We start from the raw sequence: 20,000 nt of genomic DNA, 5'->3' as shown, positions 1-20,000 counted from the left end.
GAGATTTGAACGTCGATGAGAGGGAGAGGGAGAGGAGAGGAGAGAAGAGAGGGAGGGAGAGAAAGAGAAGAGGAGAGAAGAACAGAGAAGAGAAGAGAAGAGAAGAGAAGAGAAGAGAAGAGAAGAGAAGAGAAGAGAAGAGAAGAGAAGAGAAGAGAAGAGAAGAGAAGAGAAGAGAAGAGAAGAGAAGACCAGAGCAGAGCAGATTAGAGCAGAGCAGAGCACCTGAAGGTCTGTCAGGCTATACATTATTGATGTGGGAAACACTCTCTCCCCTTTCCAGGCAAAGGTAACACCCTCCACTGAATTTATACTCCCCTCTCCCAAATAGCTGCTGTGCCATAAGTCAAGACAACAAAAGGGATGCTTCGGGGTAAAGTGCTGGAGATGGAATAACAATCAATCTACTATTATTTAGCCCAAGACTCTAGTCACTGACTGCGGTTCACGCTTGTAGCTCTTCTTGTATGGAAAGGGAAATATTGTCCACACAGAAATAACGGCTCACAATCACAGACACAACCAATATGACGAGAAGGACAACATCATATATCATGTGACTTCACTAGGAGGACTCAATGATTTGCATTGGTCAAATGGCATAGAAAGACCGTGAGTTATGACGACTGCAATGTAATGGTGGTGCTGTGCCATGTAAAGTGGAAATTCATGTCATAAATGCAGTCCAATTGTACTCGTGCAAATTGCAGTGATGCAGCGTATACTGCAAAATCAAATATCTTGATGATGAGGAAATATGCAGCTGGGTCCAGTTCTAACAGACTATGTCAGACATGACTCGTCATTGTGCCTGTTAAGTCAAGTCAAGTAGGTTTTATTGTCAATTTCTTTACATGCACTGGTCATACAAAGAATTTGAAATTACATTTCTTGCTTTCCCATACAGACAAAGACTAAATCTAGGTAAGGACATAGACAGTATAGACATAGACAGTACTTATACATGGACTTAAGACAGTATGGACATAGACAGTGCTCATACAGAAATTTAAAGTGCAAGACTGGACAACAGAAGACTTGTAGAGGACATACATTAACGTTACGTTACGTTACGTTAACATTACACGTTACGTAGGGCTGTAACGATATTGTATCAAACCGAGAAATCGTGATACGCAGAGTCACAATATCGCGTGCGTATGCGTTTGGGTTGTCTCACCTTGCAGGCCGCTCCGCCGTTGATGATGGACTTGACGAAGATGCCGAGGTCGGCGTGGTTCTCTTTGGAGCGGTTGCCCTTGACGCTGACCCCCAGGCCGGCCGAGCCCGAGTCGTTCAGGGGGATCTCGAAGGTCAGGAACTCCCGCGTGCCGTCAGGGGTCAACACCAGGTCATCCTCCTCTGGCGTCTGGCAACATAGGGGACAATAGAGAAGGAGAGAAGAAGAGAGAAGAAAGAGGGATCATTTGTTGGTCCTTTGTCGGGGTGGTGTGTGTGTGTGTGTGTGTGTGTGTGTGTCTGTGTGTGTGTGTGTGTGTGTGTGTGTGTGTGTGTGTGTGTGTGTGTGTGTGTGTGTGTGTGTGTGTGTGTGTGTGTGTGTGTGTGTGTGTGTGTGTGAGAGAGAGAGAGAGTGTGAGAGAGAGAGAGAGAGAGAGAGAGAGAGAGAGAGAGGGAGGATATAGAGTTGCTTCTGATGCAGAGAGAGAGAGAGAATGACAATAGCGGAAAAGTGACTTTTGAGGACAAGAAGGAGGAAGGTAGGTAGGAAGAGGAAGAGAAAAAAGACATAAGAATAAGAATCGAAGTTATGAAAATCTCCGGCAGCGTTTTGCCTGATGGCTCTCCTGCCACCAACCACCAGGCTGTCAAGTGTGACAGAGGGAATTGGCCTCAACTTTGACGATGATGGCATGTAGCAATTTACATGTCCGCATGGCTTTGTTTGTCTGTGTGAGTGTGCGTGTGTGTGTGTGTGCGTGTGTGCGTTTGTGCCTGTGTGCGTGTGTGCGTGTGTGCGTGTGTGCGTGTGTGCGTGTGTGTGTGTGTGTGTGTGTGTGTGTGCGCGCTTGCAGGGAAGCTGACAAGGGGTGACAAAGGGATCAGTTGTACCGGGCACAGGGAGAGAGGGGGCCCAGAATTGGGTTATCATCACATTATATGTGCTAGATCGGGGGCTCTTACAGATGATTTGTGTGTGTGTGTGTGTGTATGTTCCTCCATGTGTGTGTCTGTGTGTCAGTGTGTGTGTGTGTGTGTGCGTGCGTGGTGTGTGTGTGTGTATGTGTGTGTGTGTGTGTGTGTGTGTGTGTATGTGTGCACGCGTGCGCGTGGTGTGTGTATGTGCGCGCGTGTGTGAGCGCGTGTGTACTTTCTTCATCTCGGATATGAAAAGGACACAGCGGAAATCCTCAAGGCATCGTTTATGAGGCAGCAATATGCAATAAACAAAAAAAACGAATGTGAAAAAAGAAGAATTCATTTGTTGTTGGACGTGTGTGTGTGTCTGTTGTGTGTGTGTGTGTGTGTGTGTGTGTGTGTGTGTGTGTGTGTGTGTGTGTGTGTGTGTGTGTGTGTGTGTGTGTGTGTGTGTGTGTGTGTGTGTGTGTGGTGTGTAAGCAATAGATTAGATGAGTGACACCAAGCGGAGGACATGTCAGGAATATTTTAACCGGTTTATGCACGAAATAAATATAAACTCGTACAGCCATTATCCGTGTCTCCCTGTTTTCCTTCTTGCTTATGAAAGAAATAAATAGAATAAAACAGAGTGGTGTAATCTAAGGGGAAAAGATAAGCCGCTCTAGTATAGTGTGTGTGTGTGTGTGTGTGTGTGTGTGTGTGTGTGTGTGTGTGTGTGTGTGTGTGTGTGTGTGTGTGTGTGTGTGTGTGTGTGTGTGTGTGTGTGTGTGTGAGTGTGTGTGTGTGAGTGACGACGCAGCATGTGGCCCCTGGCATTCGAAGGGTTAATGATAGTTGTGCGGGTGCCAGGTTGGGAGGCGGAGAGGAGAGGAAAGGAGAGGAAAGGAAAGGGAGCTTTTGATGGACAGGGCAGCTGGACTTGAATATAAAATATGAACATGAATAACATGATTTCCCCCAGCAAGCCACGCTACTCCATGCATCCCAATTAGGCCGGGGCTCTTTAGCATGCAAGCCAGGCTTAATGTGGCAACATGGATGAAAGTGTTGCAGCACATACAATATATAGAGAGAGCCAGGGTGCGAATATTCCAGTGCCAACATTTACATTGGCTTTGGACGGACATGAAGCCGCCACATTTTTCCGTGTTTGAAAACAACAATGACCATGTTCTTTGCATGTTGCAACGCATCCCTATAGATGTGAGTTTGCCAGCAACGTAAAATATTAATGAGGTTGTGTGGAAATAGAAGGTGTGTGACTATAGTCGTGTGTGTGATTATAGTCGTGTGTGTGTGTGTGTGTGTGTGTGTGTGTGTGTGTGTGTGTGTGTGTGTGTGTGTGTGTGTGTGTGTGTGTGTGTGTGTGTGTGTGTGTGTGTGTGTGTGTGTTTTGCAAAGTTCCAAAGCAAAGCTATACAGCAAGGCAACTGGCCCCCATGTGCTGTGTTAGTAGAGAAACAGACAGGATGTGAGCATAATATCCGACTGCAATTCCTCAGACTCAAACACCAAATTCAATTGGATTTCCATATCAAATGTGAAAGCAAATGGAGCTGCAGTTCAATATCCCCACTGCTGATGAGATCTCTTAATCCAGGGTTTCCCAAACTGGGGTGCGTGCACCCCTGGGGGTACGCGGACTGGCATAAGGGGTGTGTGTGAGCTGAATAGAGCAATGGTGGATATGTGTGTTTTTTTTATCCAGCATTAATGAACATCAAGTAGCTTTCAATTGTATGGTGAATTGTATGCTGGAAGGGTCCATCTGAAGTGTGGTTTAACTCCTAGACTTCATGTAACAAGTGCAACAGTGTATCAAGTTCCATTGTAATGACAGCAGAAAAAAAAAGTCTATTGGAAAAGAGGATTCCCCAAAACGACGTGCGGTGAAAAGTGCAGTGAATCCATAATTGCGTGACCATCAGCACAATAAAATATTGCGCGAACCACATTGAAATGTACAAAGGGGTGCGCAGGGAAAAAAGTTTGGGAACCACTGTGTTAATCCATCAATATATCAGCTCACTCACTCACTCACTCTCTCTCTCCCTCACTGCTTCTCGCCGCATATCCAAAAGCACACACGCGTTAATTGCAGGTAGGTGTAGCAGCTCTCTCTCTCTCTCTCATACACACACACACGCGCACACACACATGCGCACACATACATTAATTGCATGTAGGTGCCGCAGCTCTCTCTCTCTCTCTCTCTCTCTCTCTCTCTCTCTCTCTCTCTCTCTCTCTCTCTCTCTCTCTCTCTCTCTCTCTCTCTTCTCTCTCTCTCTCTCTCTCTCTCTCTCTCTCTCTCTCTCTCTCTCTCTCTCCTCTCTCTCTCTCTCTCTCTCTCTCTCTCTCCTCTCTCTCTCTCTCTCTCTCTCTCTCTCTCTCTCACACACACACACACACACACACACACACACACACACACACACACACACAGACACACACACACACACACAGACACACACATGTTAATTGCAGGTAGGTGCTGCAGCCCATCAGGTTCTGCCTGAGTGGGTTTCCCGCCACCACAATTAGAGAATTTGCCATTTATTCGTCTTGCAGCGCCTCTCCTTTTCGGTGAAACCTGCGAATGTGTATATTGTGACACGCACGCACACACACGCACGCACACACACACACAGAAACACACACACACACACACAGGGGCACATAGACAAAGGCACATAGACCCACACACATATGTACGCGCACGCACACACACACACACACACACACACACACACACGCGCACGCGCACACACGCACGCACGCACGCACACACGCACACACGCACACACACACACACCACTTTCTTCTTGACTGGAGTGTGTCCAACTACCTGCCTGCCTGCCTGCCTGCCTGCCTGTCTCCCCAAGGCTGGCGCTAGTGCTAAGGGACTATGCTACTCTACTGCGCCAGTCGAAGCCAATTATGTGCTCAAGTAATTCATTAGTTCTTAATCAAAGATGATGGCAAGCTTCCACCGTTGCCTGTTGTTCAGGGACATGCCTGTTCGCCCGGCTGTCTGTGATCATAAAAGCCAAGCGAAAGCGAAGACGACAGACCTTGGATGTGCCGGGGTGTGGCATCTTCCTAGCCTGACTATCATCGACTTTCAAAATGTTAATTGTTATGCTCTTGGTCAGACTAGTAGCAACGCTGAAGTTGTTGCATCACTAGGGGGGCGCGGCCTGGCTAGCACTTTCCTTGCCCCTCATTGGCTCTTATCCGCTGACTTTGTGGGATGAAAAAGTGATTAAGACAACAAGATTAAGTAACACAAGAAAAATGGAGAAAAAAAAAATCAGTGCACGTCTGATGTGGAGGAAAGAATAAACAAGTCCGACAGGCGGACAAAGATGCGTCCGTCTACGCACTGCTGCCTTGTGGACAGAAGAGGGAATGACAGTTCAAAGAATGTGTTTCAGACAAACAGATGCGTTTCAGACGGACAGATGGACGGACGGACAGACCCTCTCATAGAGATGCTAGGACGCATCTAAAAAATCGATGCGTTTCTGATGTTTCCATTTTTCTGAGACAGCCCAATGTCCGGCTGCTTCTCTCTGCCCAGTAAATCAGTGGAGACTACAGACCTAGAACTGTACTTGAGTGTAAAGGTGTGGCATTTTGTTTGCACCGCTCTGTGTCTTTTCTGTTGTTTTTTGCGGGATGACGAGGTGAAAAAAAAAAACAACATGAAGAGGTAAAATAACCAGAAGAATGTGCTCTGCTAATATGCAGTCTCCACTTCTCACACCTTGTCTTTGCGATATACTGTACATGCCGTCTTTTCCCAACCGCCTTTAAGAAAATGGAAAATTAAGAGTCAGTAAAGTTAAAGGGATGGGAGGCTTTAAATATATAAACTAAACAATGACTGGGCACAAATACACCCCCCCACCCTCCCCCACATACATGCACGCACATAGACAAAGGCACATAGACCCACACACGCACACGCACACACGCACGCACGCACGCACGCACACACGCCCCTTTGAGATTCTCCCAGCAAAGCCCATCAGCACCCTTGGCAATTACTAAGCGGCACTCGCTGGAGGGAACTTTTCTGCCAGCTCATGGCCAAATGCGGGGGCCATAAAGGTCACTGGAAATGAATTTTAAAAAGCCGAAAAGAAATCACTCAAGGATGTAATTGCCAAGAGCGTCTACGCATGATAAGTATTTGCCAGGCGGATTCTTTTTTTTTTTTTCTCGCGTGACGGCCGTACTGGATTTTCACGGCACCCTTTCTTTCTTTCTTTCCGCATCTCTTTCCTTTTTCCCCCCCATGTCCATTCTCTTCTCTTCCGGTGACAGAAGATAAAAGCTGAAGGCATTTAAGCGAGCCTGGGATGGGCTGAAGCAGAGTGGAGTGGCTGCTGCTCTGTCTTTATCCCAGCGCAATTAAAGGAGAAAGGAGAGGAGGAGAGAGAGAGAGAGAGAGAGAGAGAGAGAGAGAGAGAGAGAGAGAGAGAGAGATAAAGGGAGAGAGATAAAGGGAGAGAGAGAGAGAGAGAGAGAGAGAGAGAGAGAGAGAGAGAGAGAGAGAGAGAGAGAGAGAGAGAAGAGAGAGAGATGGAGAGAGAGAGAGAGAGAGAGAGAGAGAGAAAGAGAGATAAAAAGAGAGAGAGAAAAATGGAGAGAGAGAGAGAGAGAGAGAGAGAGAGAGAGAGAGAGAGAGAGAGAGAGATAAAGACGAGAGAGAAATTACATTTTTCAGTCCTGTGTGTCTTTGAAAGTGTTAACACAAGGTCATGTGTTCAGTCAAAATTGACAACATTTGTGCTTGACATCAAAACACCATACGGCATAAAAGATTCAGACACAAATGAGGAGTTTGAGAACAATACAAAAAAACCAAAACAAATTTACAACGTTTTGAATGAATGTCTTCCATCGTCCAGCATTAACCAAAATTGACTCTGCATGGTAACATGCATCTTAAAGGGACACTGTGTGAGATTTTTAGTTGTTCATTTCCAGAATACATGCTACCCATTCACTAATGTTACCTTTTTCATGAATATTTACCACCACCATCAAATTCTAAGTATTCATTATGACTGGAAAAATTGCTCTTTTCATACATGGTCCGCCATTTTGAATTTCCAGAAATAGCCATTTTTAGCTGCAAAAATGACTGTACTTGGGCCATAATACAAAATGTTAGTTCATTACTTAGTAAACTTGCATGAAAATGTCAAATTTGGCAATGGGTGACACAGTTTCAATGAGCAGCATAGTTGCAGTACCTTTTTTGACCATTTCCTGCACAGTGTACCTTTAAGGAAATCCATAAGCTGGCCAATGAAATAAGCATACCACCTTATTGACATGAAAATGATGGATTTGGTAGTAGTAGTAGTAGTAGTAGTAGCAGTAGTAGTAGAAGAAGTAGTAGTAGTAGTAGTAGAAGTAGTAGTAGTAGTAGTAGTATTCAGCTATTCACCTTAAAACATACTGTCATGTTACAAGTCACAAGGGTAAAAAACAGTAACTACATCAAGATTGGGACTGACAAAGTTGTCTGTTCTCAGAATTTGTCCACCATGGATCAGCTGAAACAGCAGTGTTTATGTCTACAAATGCAGGCCTGACACATTTCCCCTATCCACACTACAGACGTTTACAATAATAAAGACAGAAAGAAAGAAGACAAAGAGCAACACATCAACATTGCGTACATACACAATAATAAAAGCAAAGTTGTTTCCGATCAACTTGGCTGACTGATGTGCCAACACTTTGCCTTATAGAGTCGTGCATGCAACTATAAAAATGGCATTTAATCTTTCAGCTTTTGGAGGGGTTGGGTAATTATGCAACGCTAGTTTTCTTTTCGTACTTCTTTGACTATTTAGTCTAGTCTGATGTTTCCTGTGGGAAATAACACTGAAGCCATTTGCCCAAAGTATCGTCTACATCACCAGACCCAGCAGCAGCTGCTGTACATCACACACACTACACTCCGACAGTGATGCACAAAGTCACACACGCAAGCCTGCACACACACACACGGGTACACACACACGGGTACACACACACACACACACACACACACACACACACACACACACACACACACACACACACACACACACACGCACACACGCGCACACACGCGCACACACACACGCGCACACACACACACACACACACACACACACACACACACACACACACACACACACACACACACACACACACACACACACACACACACGGGTACACACACGCACAGAAAAGGAGGGTGGGAAGAGGAGGAAAGAGAGAGAGAGAAAGACAGAGAGAGGCAAAGAGAGAGTGAGAGACACAGAGAGTCTGATTCATACACACTCACACCGTAGAAGACAAACAAAAACACACATGCGCACACACACACACACACCAAAAGTGCAGATAATTACTGTAACAGCTGCTGAAAAAAACCTACTAAATGAAAACAGGTGGCTTTGTCGTGTTCTCGTAAACACACACACACATGCGCGTGCGCGCGCACGCACACACACACACGCACCCAAACTGCTGCAAAGTCGTTAACAGAAGTGTCATTGTTCTTGTGTATCACTTGGCAACCCCGGGTTTAATTATGAGGGAACGTTGGGTTCAGAGGAGAGAATATGACGCTGTGTGCTCTGCCATACTGTCTGGCAACATACAAACAGCACCATGAAACACCAGAAGAGAGAAACAACGCAAACGCGGAGGGGACACACGTGCACACTCACACGCACACGCACACGCACACGCACACGCACAAGCACAAGCACACACACACACACACACACACACACACACACCTGCAAAGAAAATAAGACGGCAGGGGTGAGTAATTTGAAACGGTACAGAGAAACGGGAGGGAAGAAAACATCTACCAAAAAACAAAAAAAAAACAAAAAACAGAACACACACACACACACACACACACGCACACGCACACGCACACACACACACACACACACACACACACACGCACACGCACACGCACACACACACACAAAGACAGAGAGCCATTACGAGATGATTTCAAACGGGCGATTGAACTTTAACATCTTTGGGCTGCCGTAATGGCGGTCGTAATTTACACAGTGGGGGGGAGAGTGCAGTGTGCCACTTTGCAGAAGAGAGAGAGAGAGAGAGAGAGAGAGAGAGAGAGAGAGAGACAGAGAGCGAGAGAGAGAGAGAGAGAGAGAGATAGTCGGACAGATGTCTCATTTCACCCCCAAGAGGAAAAAACACACTGTGGTGTATATGCCTATCAACACACACATATGCTGAGGGCTTTGATGAAAACAAAAATATAAAAGAGACACACACAGAGGCAAAGTGGCATGTACAAGGGGATGCTCTAGGCAGCCAATTAGCAGAGCTGGGTCATAATCACGCACCCCAACGAGTCGCTGGACTCATAAACATGGCGGAAACTGCACGGAATAGTTTTATTTATTTGTTTTATCTTTTTTTCTGTATTTGATTGAGCTAAATTTGATGGCATGGTCAGATGGTATGGCGGTTTTCATCTTTTATGATCGTCACACTATCTTGAAACACTATTTTGGCAAGATCTTGGACAAAGTTTCAAGAAACTGAGCACTTGAGAATACCAGTTTACTGCATGTGTGGCCATTCTCAAGTCTTTCTGAGATCCTGGAACCAAAAATGCGCAGCTCTCTTCTGGATGGGGGACTGGCTACACTGCACCATCACATGTGGGGTAGAGGTTGGATCTTGCCTCTGACTATATTTTTTTTTCTATTAAAGTAATACTATCCCATTTTTGGAAATAAGCTTATTTTACACCTCCCCTTGAGTTAAATAATAGGGTTTTACAGTTTTCTTGTACTTTCGACCGTTTTGTAGCAATGGCAGTGCAAATTTTACCTGCAAGCTAGCAGTTAGCATTGAGTCCTATGAGACCAGTTAGCCGCCAGCTGGTCTCATGGGACTCAATGTTAACTGCTAGAATGAAGGTAAAATCTGCACTGCCACACCCAGAGAACGGTTGAAAGTAAAGGAGAACGGTAAAACCCTATTATTTAAATCAAGAGGAGGTGTCAAATAAGCTTATTTCCAAAAATGGGACAGTATCCCTTTAAGGGCCTCTGAAAAAAAGCCACAGCCACAAAACGTCAGACTGTTGAAAGAGGACACGACGACACAATGGCACGACGACACAAGACAAGATTGAAGTTTGATTATGGAAATGTGTCGTCCACATCAAATTGAGGGCAAAATTGGACTGATGCTGTGCACTTAGACCAAGCCACTAAAGTACCAACACCACCGGCAATGTAATCATCTGATCTCATACACTTCAGTGACTTATGAAACAAGTACTTTTCCATAAGACGTGCATATAAATTGATGTAAATTCCCGGTGCTCTCACAGTGAATCTCTCATCACTTGCAACAAATCACACAACGTTATTCTTTTCATCCAACATAATGCTGATCTTTCTTCATAGTTTCATCAGATTTTGCCCCCCAAAGTTAGCACTTACAAGATTAGCGCATCACCTACAAATTGCGACGTTGAACTTTCTTTAGAGCGGCGGGCGCGTGCGATAACATCGCTCCAGGTGGTGACTGTGAATTTATTCATTGTCAAGAAGAGAGCTTAAGAGCTAAGCCCAGAGAACTTGTCTGATTACTTCTTCGGTTTTTTTTAAATCCCCGACACATATAATATATTTTCACCTACATTTGGCAAGAGTTCTCTCCCATTAAGCAAACGACAGACACAGCAAGAGCAAGAAAAAGGAGCGAGAGAAAGAAGAAAAAGAAGCCAAAGAGTGAACGAGAGAACGAGCCCGGGGACGCACAGTGTCCTTCCTACTTTTCTTCACTTCTTCTTTTTTTTTCCTTTTCTTCTCACGTTTCTCTTTTGCACTTTGTTAGCGAAAAAGTTGCCGCGTATTACCTCACCCTTACTGGAACAGGAGCAGCGGCCGGCAGACCATCCACAAAACGGCGCATCAACAGGAGAGCATAACTCTACTGCAGACAGCTAATTATGTTAAAACCAGCAAAGTCTCCGGAGGAGCAGCAGCAGCGACACAGTCAGTTTGTCACTAATAAAAATGATAACTTGTTGAGGGTGGGAGAGGGAGGAGATCTTATTTTGTTAATGAAAAAGAAATATTGGACCTGCTGCCGGGTACATCTTGTAAATCAGCCTGGTCTTGACGAGTCAAGCGTGTGAGATAAATATTAACTTTAAAAGTGTACCGTCACACCGGTGTGACGGGAATGTTCGGGCAGTGAAAGTTCTATAGAATTCTGGGCGTCATTCAATACAATATGGAATTGTAGAATCTTGCATTGTTATAGAACGCATTCTTTTAATAGAATGCTCAAAAGGTTAAGCGGACCGAGGACTGGAAATGATCAGCAACCCATGCATGCGCGACGCATGTTTGTGAAAAAAGGTGTCTATTAGCAAGCCATGCGTGTGCTTGTTTGTGTAAGAGGTGTCTACAGTATAGACGTTTAGCATGCTTAAAGAGTTTCAGGGTGTCACCCGTAATTACCAGTAGCAGTAGACAGGAAAACATGAAAGCATTTAATTCACGTCTACCATATACACCTCTGTATGTTTAGAAAACAGGGGACACAAGTATGTACCCATATTACCAATGTCAGCAAGTGGAATAGTCAGGATGCATACTGAATGACACCCATGTTTGCCATGGCAAGTTAAGGCAAGGCAAGGCAAGGCAAGGCAAGTTTATTTACATAGCGAATTTCATACACAGGTGCAACTCAATGTGCTTCACAAAGTTAACAAATGTAAATGAAAGGAAACAGGGAAGAAAGAAGGAAATAAATTAGAGTCAAAAAACATTTAAAAAATTAAGTTAAAACATAAGGTAAAAATAATAATAAAATGTAACTCCTGTAACCATGTACTATAAGCATTCAATTCACGTCTAGCATATATATTGTAACTCTGTATGTTTACAAACCAGGAACATAATTATGCAGCCATATTACCAAGTGAAATAGTCAGGATGCATAGACATCCATGCCTGCCAATGCAAGTAAACATGCAAGCATGTAATCCACGTGTAGCATACATACCTCTGTATGTTTAGAAATAGGGTACACACTGTATGCATACCAATGTTAACCAGTCAGTCGAGTCAGGGCGCGTATTGACACCCATGTTTGGCAGTTCGACAGAAGACTCGGGTAAACACGAACTGGCAAGCATGTACATTCACTTCTACCTCACATCGACCTGTGATTAAAATACACCTCTGTATATTTAGAAAGAGGGGCATACGGCCTGCCATGTTACCCAGTGAAGTACAGTCAGAAAAGCACACATGGAATTCACCTCCAATCAACATGCTCCCCTGGCCACAGCCCTCGTTGCCCTGCCAACCCTACCACTACCCCAAAGCCTACCACTATCCTACCCCTGCCTGGTGTTGGGAGACCGCAGTTACCATGGCAACAGTCAAACGGATCTTTACCATGCAACTCATACCCGCAGCCAGCCAGTCAGCCAGTCAGGCAGGCAGTCCCTGTAGTGCTGTGAAGACATCCTTGACTACCTTACTGCCAGTGTGTGTGTGTGTGTGCGTGTGTGCGTGTGTTTCAATCAGTATGTAACTGCTCTGCTCCGCACCCCACCTCTAAGACCAAATATACAACACACACACACACACACACAGATAAACAGCCACACACACACACACGCACACACGCACACACGCGCACACGCGCACACCACCCACACACACACACACACACACACACACACACACACACACACACACACACACACACACACACACACACACACACACACACACACACACACACACACACACACACACACACACACACACACACACACACACACACACACAAATAACACAGTCACTACATGCCAATGCCACAGATTCATACACATGCACACTGACTAAACTTGTTTTCCCATTTTCACCAGTTGTGGGATTTATGTGCAAAAAGGGGAAAAAATGCAAACAGCGGGGGTTCAAGAACAAGAACAATATATATGCAGTTGGAGGAAAACACACACAGAAAAAAATACAGACAATGCTTTCGGTCATGAGGCGGTGGTGCCATTTCAAACAACAGCCAAGGCACCAGGTGTATGCATTAACCCATTGATGCCTGATGTTACATTACGCAACACTAGCCCTGGTGCCTGGAGCTGCAGTATGCAACATTGAGGCTCATGAGATTTGAGACAACTTAATTACAAATCTCAGTTTGTTTGAGATGAATGTACACATTCTAATGAAAGATGAGGGTCTTAGCGTTTAAATGCAACTTAGAGCATTTTGTGTATGTGCTTCAGAAGTTTTTTTATAGGCTGAGGGCTCAGGCATTCAGCACCCTTTTTTACAGTCAATGGGTTAAGGATTACACACAGGTCATACACAGACATTATGAAACTGTGTTCACTGCTTGGGTAGGAAACGTGTTGGTTTTGTCATTCACTTCACCTTTCCATTTACTTCTATGCATTCCAGACCAGAACAACAGATAGCCTCCAAAGCCAGCCACAAACCTGAAATATGTTTGATTTGAAATGGACAGTGAAAAAAAGCAGGGTGTTTTTTGGCGGCGACCATTCCAACACTGTTAACACTGATGGCCACACAATAAATCAATAAACCTGGATGAAATATGGCATGAGCGGTTGCCCGTCTCATCTCGTCTCGTCTCTGGCCCCGCATGGCTAACTGTGTGTTGGTAATCACATGGAGCTTGCTGGATAACAGCCTTGCTGGATCCCAGCTATCTATCGAGCTGCCAGCCAGGTACCTCATACGGATGCCAGTGGCATTACAGACAGAGCTGATTACAGCAGCAGGAGTGTGTTGTGCATAAACACACACACACACTATTGACGACTATTGGACTGTGGACACTGCTGCTGAATATCCGGGGAAACCTGCTACCATGGCTGCTGACAGCTTTTGTCGGGCCCAGGACAAAGCCATCTGAAAGGGCCCCCCCATCAAATACATGCAATGTAATGTAATGAGGACCCAATTTTGGGCCCCCTCTCTCCCTGGGCCCGGGACAACAGACCGCATTTGTCCCCCCCTGTCTGCTTCTAGTCCCAGCAACCACCCACCCCCCCCACCCCCACCCCACCCCCCGTTGTGCTTTTGTCTATTGGTGCTTTTGTGCTACACATGCATGGCTCATGTGCAATAGTCTCTTGCTGCTATGTGTATGTCCTGTCTCAAAGGAGTCTTACTCATGTGCAATAGTCTCTTGATGCTATGTGTATGTGCTGTCTCAAAGGAGTCTTGCTCAGGGACACAAAATTAATTTCAGTGTAAATTGACAAAGAAGTTCTATCGTATCAAATCGGATCGGATCGGATCGTAGAACCTACCTCATGCCATCAATGCACTTCATTCTCAAAAAAATGTTGTTCTGCTAACTTTGTGTTTTTAGATTCTGCATGCTTCGCCATGAAGTTACCCAAAGTCTGATTATACCAGCCAACAAGTCTTCCCGTTATCTTGTCAAACCAAGCAAAAAATGCAACACAATTCAAGAAACAAGCTGAATTCATATCCCATAACTCATATCACCTCTCTTGCTGCCAACCGTGAGAGCCTGGGCTGGATTTTTGATTTCTGATTTTTATTTTATTTTAAAAATTTAAAGCTCCACCCATCGTCATAGCAACTGTCACTCGGGTTATCCGCCAGCCTCTCTCTCGCCATGGCAACCATAAATCAGAGGACTGTCATAAGTAATGTGAGGCTGGAATTAATTGCACAATTAAGATTCTGAGAAAGCCGGGCAGATCAGCACTCTAATGGGGCCCTGACAGCCTTTGATGTAGTCATAAAGCGGAACTTAATACAGTGAGTAATGACACCACTGCAGAACAGAGCAGAGCAGAGCAGAGCAGAACGCACTACACCACACCACACCACACACTGGCCTGATGGATGAACAAACACAGCAGAGAAAAGTTTTAGATGGAGAGAGAGACAGAGAGATATATCAAGAGAGAGAGAGAGAGAGAGATTTTGACTTTTAAAATCCCTTTATTGAACCAACCATGGCCCACACAACCACCACAAAAAAAAACCCTCCCACCCCACCCTACCCTACCCCATTAAAAACACCCCTTACCAAAGAAACCTTAACCCACCACCCTCATTAGCTGTCCACACCCCTTTATCCACACACCACTTATCGAAAAGTTCAAGGTTGTCAATAGCCTGGTAGTAGGCATGCTCCACAGTGATCCTGGACTCAACCAAGGCCTTGAACATTCCCACCCGGTCCCCCACACACCCCTCTTCCTCCAGTCTGTTACATTTCCAAATGCACAACTTGGCTTGCCCCATCAGAAAGTTCACCACTGTACACATTAGTCCCATTTTCTTGGAGTACTTGACCCCAAAAATGAAAACCTCCTTAGAGAAGCGGAGGCCAAAGCGGCTACACAGTTTGTCCAGCAGGGTAAAAAGAGCATGCAGCTTAACACAGTCACAAAACATGTGAAACACATTATCAGGCACATTGCAGACCCCACAAACACTAGATTTATCAGGTCTAAGTTTAGCAACAAAGACCTTTGTGGCTAAGGCACAGTGCAGCACACGCCACTGAAGGTCACCTGAGCGTTTCGGTAATGGGCCTTTATAGAGTGTTCTCCATGCTGGAGGTGCTACCTGACTACTAGAAAGGTGAGCCCTCCACTTAGTGTCTGGTCGGTCTTTAAGAACGTTAAAATGCAAACACTTAACAATCAGATTGTACAATGTCCTTTTCTCAACAGCTTTAAAACTAACAGCTTGTAGTCCCTGATTGGTTAACAGCTGCCCATCCCTATTGCCCGGCATAGCTTGTCTAGCAGCAATTTTTATGTCTGGACATTCAGCCTCCGCTGACCCCCCATTTAGCACACTGTCTACAAAGCCAGCAGAGCAGGCTGGCATCCCATCTTTCCACCCCCTCAGAAGGCCTTCCACCATCCTCAGGGACCTGACCCCAAGTGTAGAGGCTAAGTCTTCAGCTGACCGCCAGGACCCCTCCCTTTGGTCAATGAGGTCCTTTAACTTTGTTACTCCTGCTCCCAGCAAGAGTTGAGTAACACTGCTCTGAGTTACAGGCTGTTCGACCCAGAAGGTGTTAGAGAAGAGAGGCTCCTCCAGTCCAAAATGTTCTTCTCTTGCCGTTGTGAATAAACTCCAGGCCTTCAGCACCGAGCCATAGAAGCTTTGCGGTGTGACCTGAACAAGCTCAATGTGGGACAGTAAGAACACATGCCGGTCAAAGAGGCCTCGGGTAGCTGCCCTAAGTGTTGCTCGGCCAAAATCCACCCATGGCTTGTCTTCACCGTACAACAGCTTCTGTGCCGACTGCAGTCTCATTGCTTTCACTTTCGCCGATATGTCCACCAGGCCCTGCCCCCCCTCTGCTACCGGTAAGTACAGTAGGCCAGGGGGCAGCCAGTGATTGCTGTCCCAGATGAAGTTGACGAATACCTTCTGCAAGCTTGAGACAAGCTCAGCAGGAGGATCCAAAACTGTCAGCCTGTGCCACAACATTGAAGCTGCCAGATTGTTGACAACTAGCACGCAACCTCTGTATGACAGTTGAGGCTTGATCCACTCCCACCGCCGAAGCTTACCGGTTACTTTATCAACCAGTCCATCCCAGTTCTTCTCCATGTACTGCTCTGACCCAAAACACACCCCCAGAATTTTAAGTCCAGTCCTGCCCCATTGTTGTTGTACTGGGAGGCGCGGAGGTGGTTGGTCTTGCCAACCCCCCAGAAGAAACGATGCAGTCTTCCCCCAATTCACCTTCGCAGAGGAGGCTTTGGCAAATATATCCAGTGAAGAGAGCAACGCTGCAACTTCCTCCTGTGACCTTATTATCACTGTGACGTCGTCAGCATAGGCGATGAGTTTCACTGCAGTTCTCTCCTCCGCCATGGAACGTTGAACTGTGAGACCCTGAAGACTCGTCCTCAGCTGTATCAGCAGTGGCTCAATGGCAATTGTATAGAGGAGACCAGATAGACTGCAGCCCTGTCGGATGCCTCTACCCACTCTAAAAGGTCGTGTCACTGCTCCATTAACTTTCACCAGGCTGTATACTTCTGTGTAGAGCAGCCTGACGTATGACACAAAAGAGGGCCCAAACCCAAAGGCCCCTAGGGCTTCAAAGAGGTAGCTGTGGCTTACTCTGTCGTAAGCTTTCTCTTGGTCTAAGGAGACTAGCCCCATGTCCAGCTGGTGCCCCTGGGCCAGCCCCAGCATGTCTCTGATGAGGAAGAGGCTATCAAAGATGGAACGCCCTGGGATGCAGTAGGACTGGTCTGGGTGGATAACCTTTCCCAGGACTGCTTTAAGTCTGTTGGTTAGGGCCTTGGAAAGTATCTTTAGAGAGAGAGAGAGAGAGAGAGAGAGAGACAGAGATATATATCAAGAGAGAGCGAGAGAGAGAGAGAGGGAGAGAGAGAGAGCATATATGTCATGATTGACGGAAATAAAGAAATAAAGAAATGAAGAAATGAATAAAGAAAGAAAAAAGAAAGGAAAGAAAGAAAGAAAGAAAAAACGGACGGCCGAGACAGAACGAACAAACGGGAAAAAAACAAACAAACGAACGAAGAAACAAGCAATAGGCTTGAATAAACACCTCGAAAAACATTCATGCCAGATGCACTGCTTACATAAAGTAATCACCAAAGTATTTCCAGAAATATTTCGCTCTTATCAGTACCTTCAGACTCGTTGCGTATTTTCGAACAGCAGTTCTAAGAGACATTAACGTTAGAGGATAATCTACAGCATCTATTGCCACAAGTAATTCGGATCCTGGTCCGTGTGCGTTTGCGTTTGACTGCCTCTGCGTGTGTCAAGACTGCCGAGATTTAATCACCTGCTGTTTTCCTGTTCTGGCTGAAAATCACCTCTTGCAGGTTCGCTCATACGATTTGCTTTTTTTTTTTCTCTCCTCTTCGAATCATTTTTTTTTCCTCTCCCCTTCACATCAATTTTTATGCTCAGGCCTATTGCATGCCAATGTCGATGGCTCTGTGTGATTTTAATCTCATTTCTTTGCTTTTACACCCCCCCCCCCCCCCCAACGCACCGCACCCCCCCAATCCTCCAGACACAATCGCCACTACCACCTCTTTATCACTTCAGTCCCTCTTATGTGGCACACACACACACACACCGCACAAATGCACATCTGCCCACCCCACACACACAAGCACACGTACACACAAACACACACACACACACACACACACTCACACACTCACACACACACACACACACACACACACACACACACACACACACACACACACACACACACACACACACACACACACACACACACACACACACACACCAGAGCATGGCAACCCGACCGAAGCCCGACGGGCCTGGTCGGAACCCGACGGGCCGGGCCGGGCTCGGACAAAAAAAATAGAATATCTGTCGGACTCGGGTCGGACTCGGGCTTGAAGCAAACAGACATTGTGAAAATTTTAAGCAACCAGAGGAAACGTTTCAGTTCATGCAAACGGCAGTTTTGTGATTAAAAAATAAATAATTGAATATGCATAAATGAAAATGTTGGTAGGCTACTCGTGCGAGTGATTATTATTGGCTGTATGCGCGCGCCAGTTACCAGCGGCGACATGGACGCTCACTCCCAGTCAGCCGAGTAGGGATGCCTAGTCAACTTGTTTTCTTAATAAGCGCCAAATCAACAGTTGTCAGCGGACGCGTGGTCTTTTGTTGTAGGCCTAGTGTAGCCTAGGCCATGTTTTAGCATGCCGAGGCTGTCTTGAATGTTGAACATAAAATGACGAAGTTTGTCACTGCATTGTTCGCCAAGGATTTATACATTTCCAGCATGTGCTAGCAAGGAGCATAATATGGATAACTAAGAAGATGCACAAGCTACGTGGAGTAAGGTAGGAGAGGTTTCCTGTTACTACTTTGTCCGCTGTGACATATCATGTCCTTCACGTAGGTTCTTCTTAATTGTTGTCACTTTTACTGTACAGTTGTAACTATGCGCGTGCAACCTTTCCTGATTTTATATTGACCGCATGGACATCAGGGGAAATGACATTCTCTTGGGGGCCGAACAGGTTCTTCTGGGTTAAATTATAGCCCATCCTTCTTAACGACAAGGAGCAGCAGCTTCACAGGGCTCGCGGGGATTTATTTGCATTAACAGTAACGTAACAAATGCTTCGATAGCGTGCTGACTGCATCCAAAACGTATTCCCTAGTTTTCGCCTTTCCTCTCACGCCCCTCCCATGCATTTGGTCACCGCACTCAACATCTCTGGTTAGTCTAACCGAAGGAAACATAAGGTGCGCTGTCACATGTGTGTGTGTGTTTATACTTACTATGCGTGCGTAACTAAATTAGGCTACTGCAAATTGCCTCATCCTAACGTCTTTGCCTATCTTGGCTATTTATCACGTGCTATTTTGAGTATGGAGGAGCCCACATAGAAAATCTTGCTTGCGCACAGGTTCTGTTGTTATTACAGTGGTCTCGGGCTTCGGACGGGTTCGGACACAAACATTTTAAATAGTCTAGGGCTCGGGTCGGGGTCGATCACTTTTCTGTCGGCTGAGGGCCGGGCTCGGACAGAAAAATACGGCCCGAGCCACACTCTAACACACAAACACACAGACACAGACGCACAGACGCACAGACGCACAGACACACCGCTCCCATACCCCTCCTCTTTATCGGTTGTGTCTCTCACCAAGTCCTTTTCCACACCATTATCTCTTCCTCCCTCCGCCTCTCCGTCTCACTCCATCATCACGTCTCTCTCTCTCTCTCTCTCTCTCTCTCTCTCTCTCTCTCTGGGTGTCGCATAT

The 20,000-nt window shown here is 45.8% G+C and overlaps 1 protein-coding gene across 5 annotated transcripts in view; it reads right to left on the bottom strand.

Moving 5' to 3' along the window:
- Positions 1 to 20,000, bottom strand: part of pard3aa (par-3 family cell polarity regulator alpha, a) — a 657,729-nt gene that overhangs the window by 379,960 nt on the left and 257,769 nt on the right. For all 5 annotated transcript variants that reach the window (XR_010036106.1, XM_063206446.1, XM_063206444.1 and 2 more), the window contains one exon: positions 1,181 to 1,369. Coding sequence is in view for 4 of the 5 variants with exons in the window: in XM_063206446.1 (XP_063062516.1) it covers positions 1,181 to 1,369 (189 nt within the window). In the remaining variant the exon portion in view is untranslated. The remainder of the gene's footprint in view (positions 1 to 1,180; positions 1,370 to 20,000) is intronic.

This window comes from Engraulis encrasicolus, chromosome 9 (genome assembly GCF_034702125.1).
Source record: "Engraulis encrasicolus isolate BLACKSEA-1 chromosome 9, IST_EnEncr_1.0, whole genome shotgun sequence".
Lineage (NCBI taxonomy): Eukaryota > Metazoa > Chordata > Actinopteri > Clupeiformes > Engraulidae > Engraulis > Engraulis encrasicolus.
This window is presented reverse-complemented; position numbering and strand designations above follow the sequence as displayed.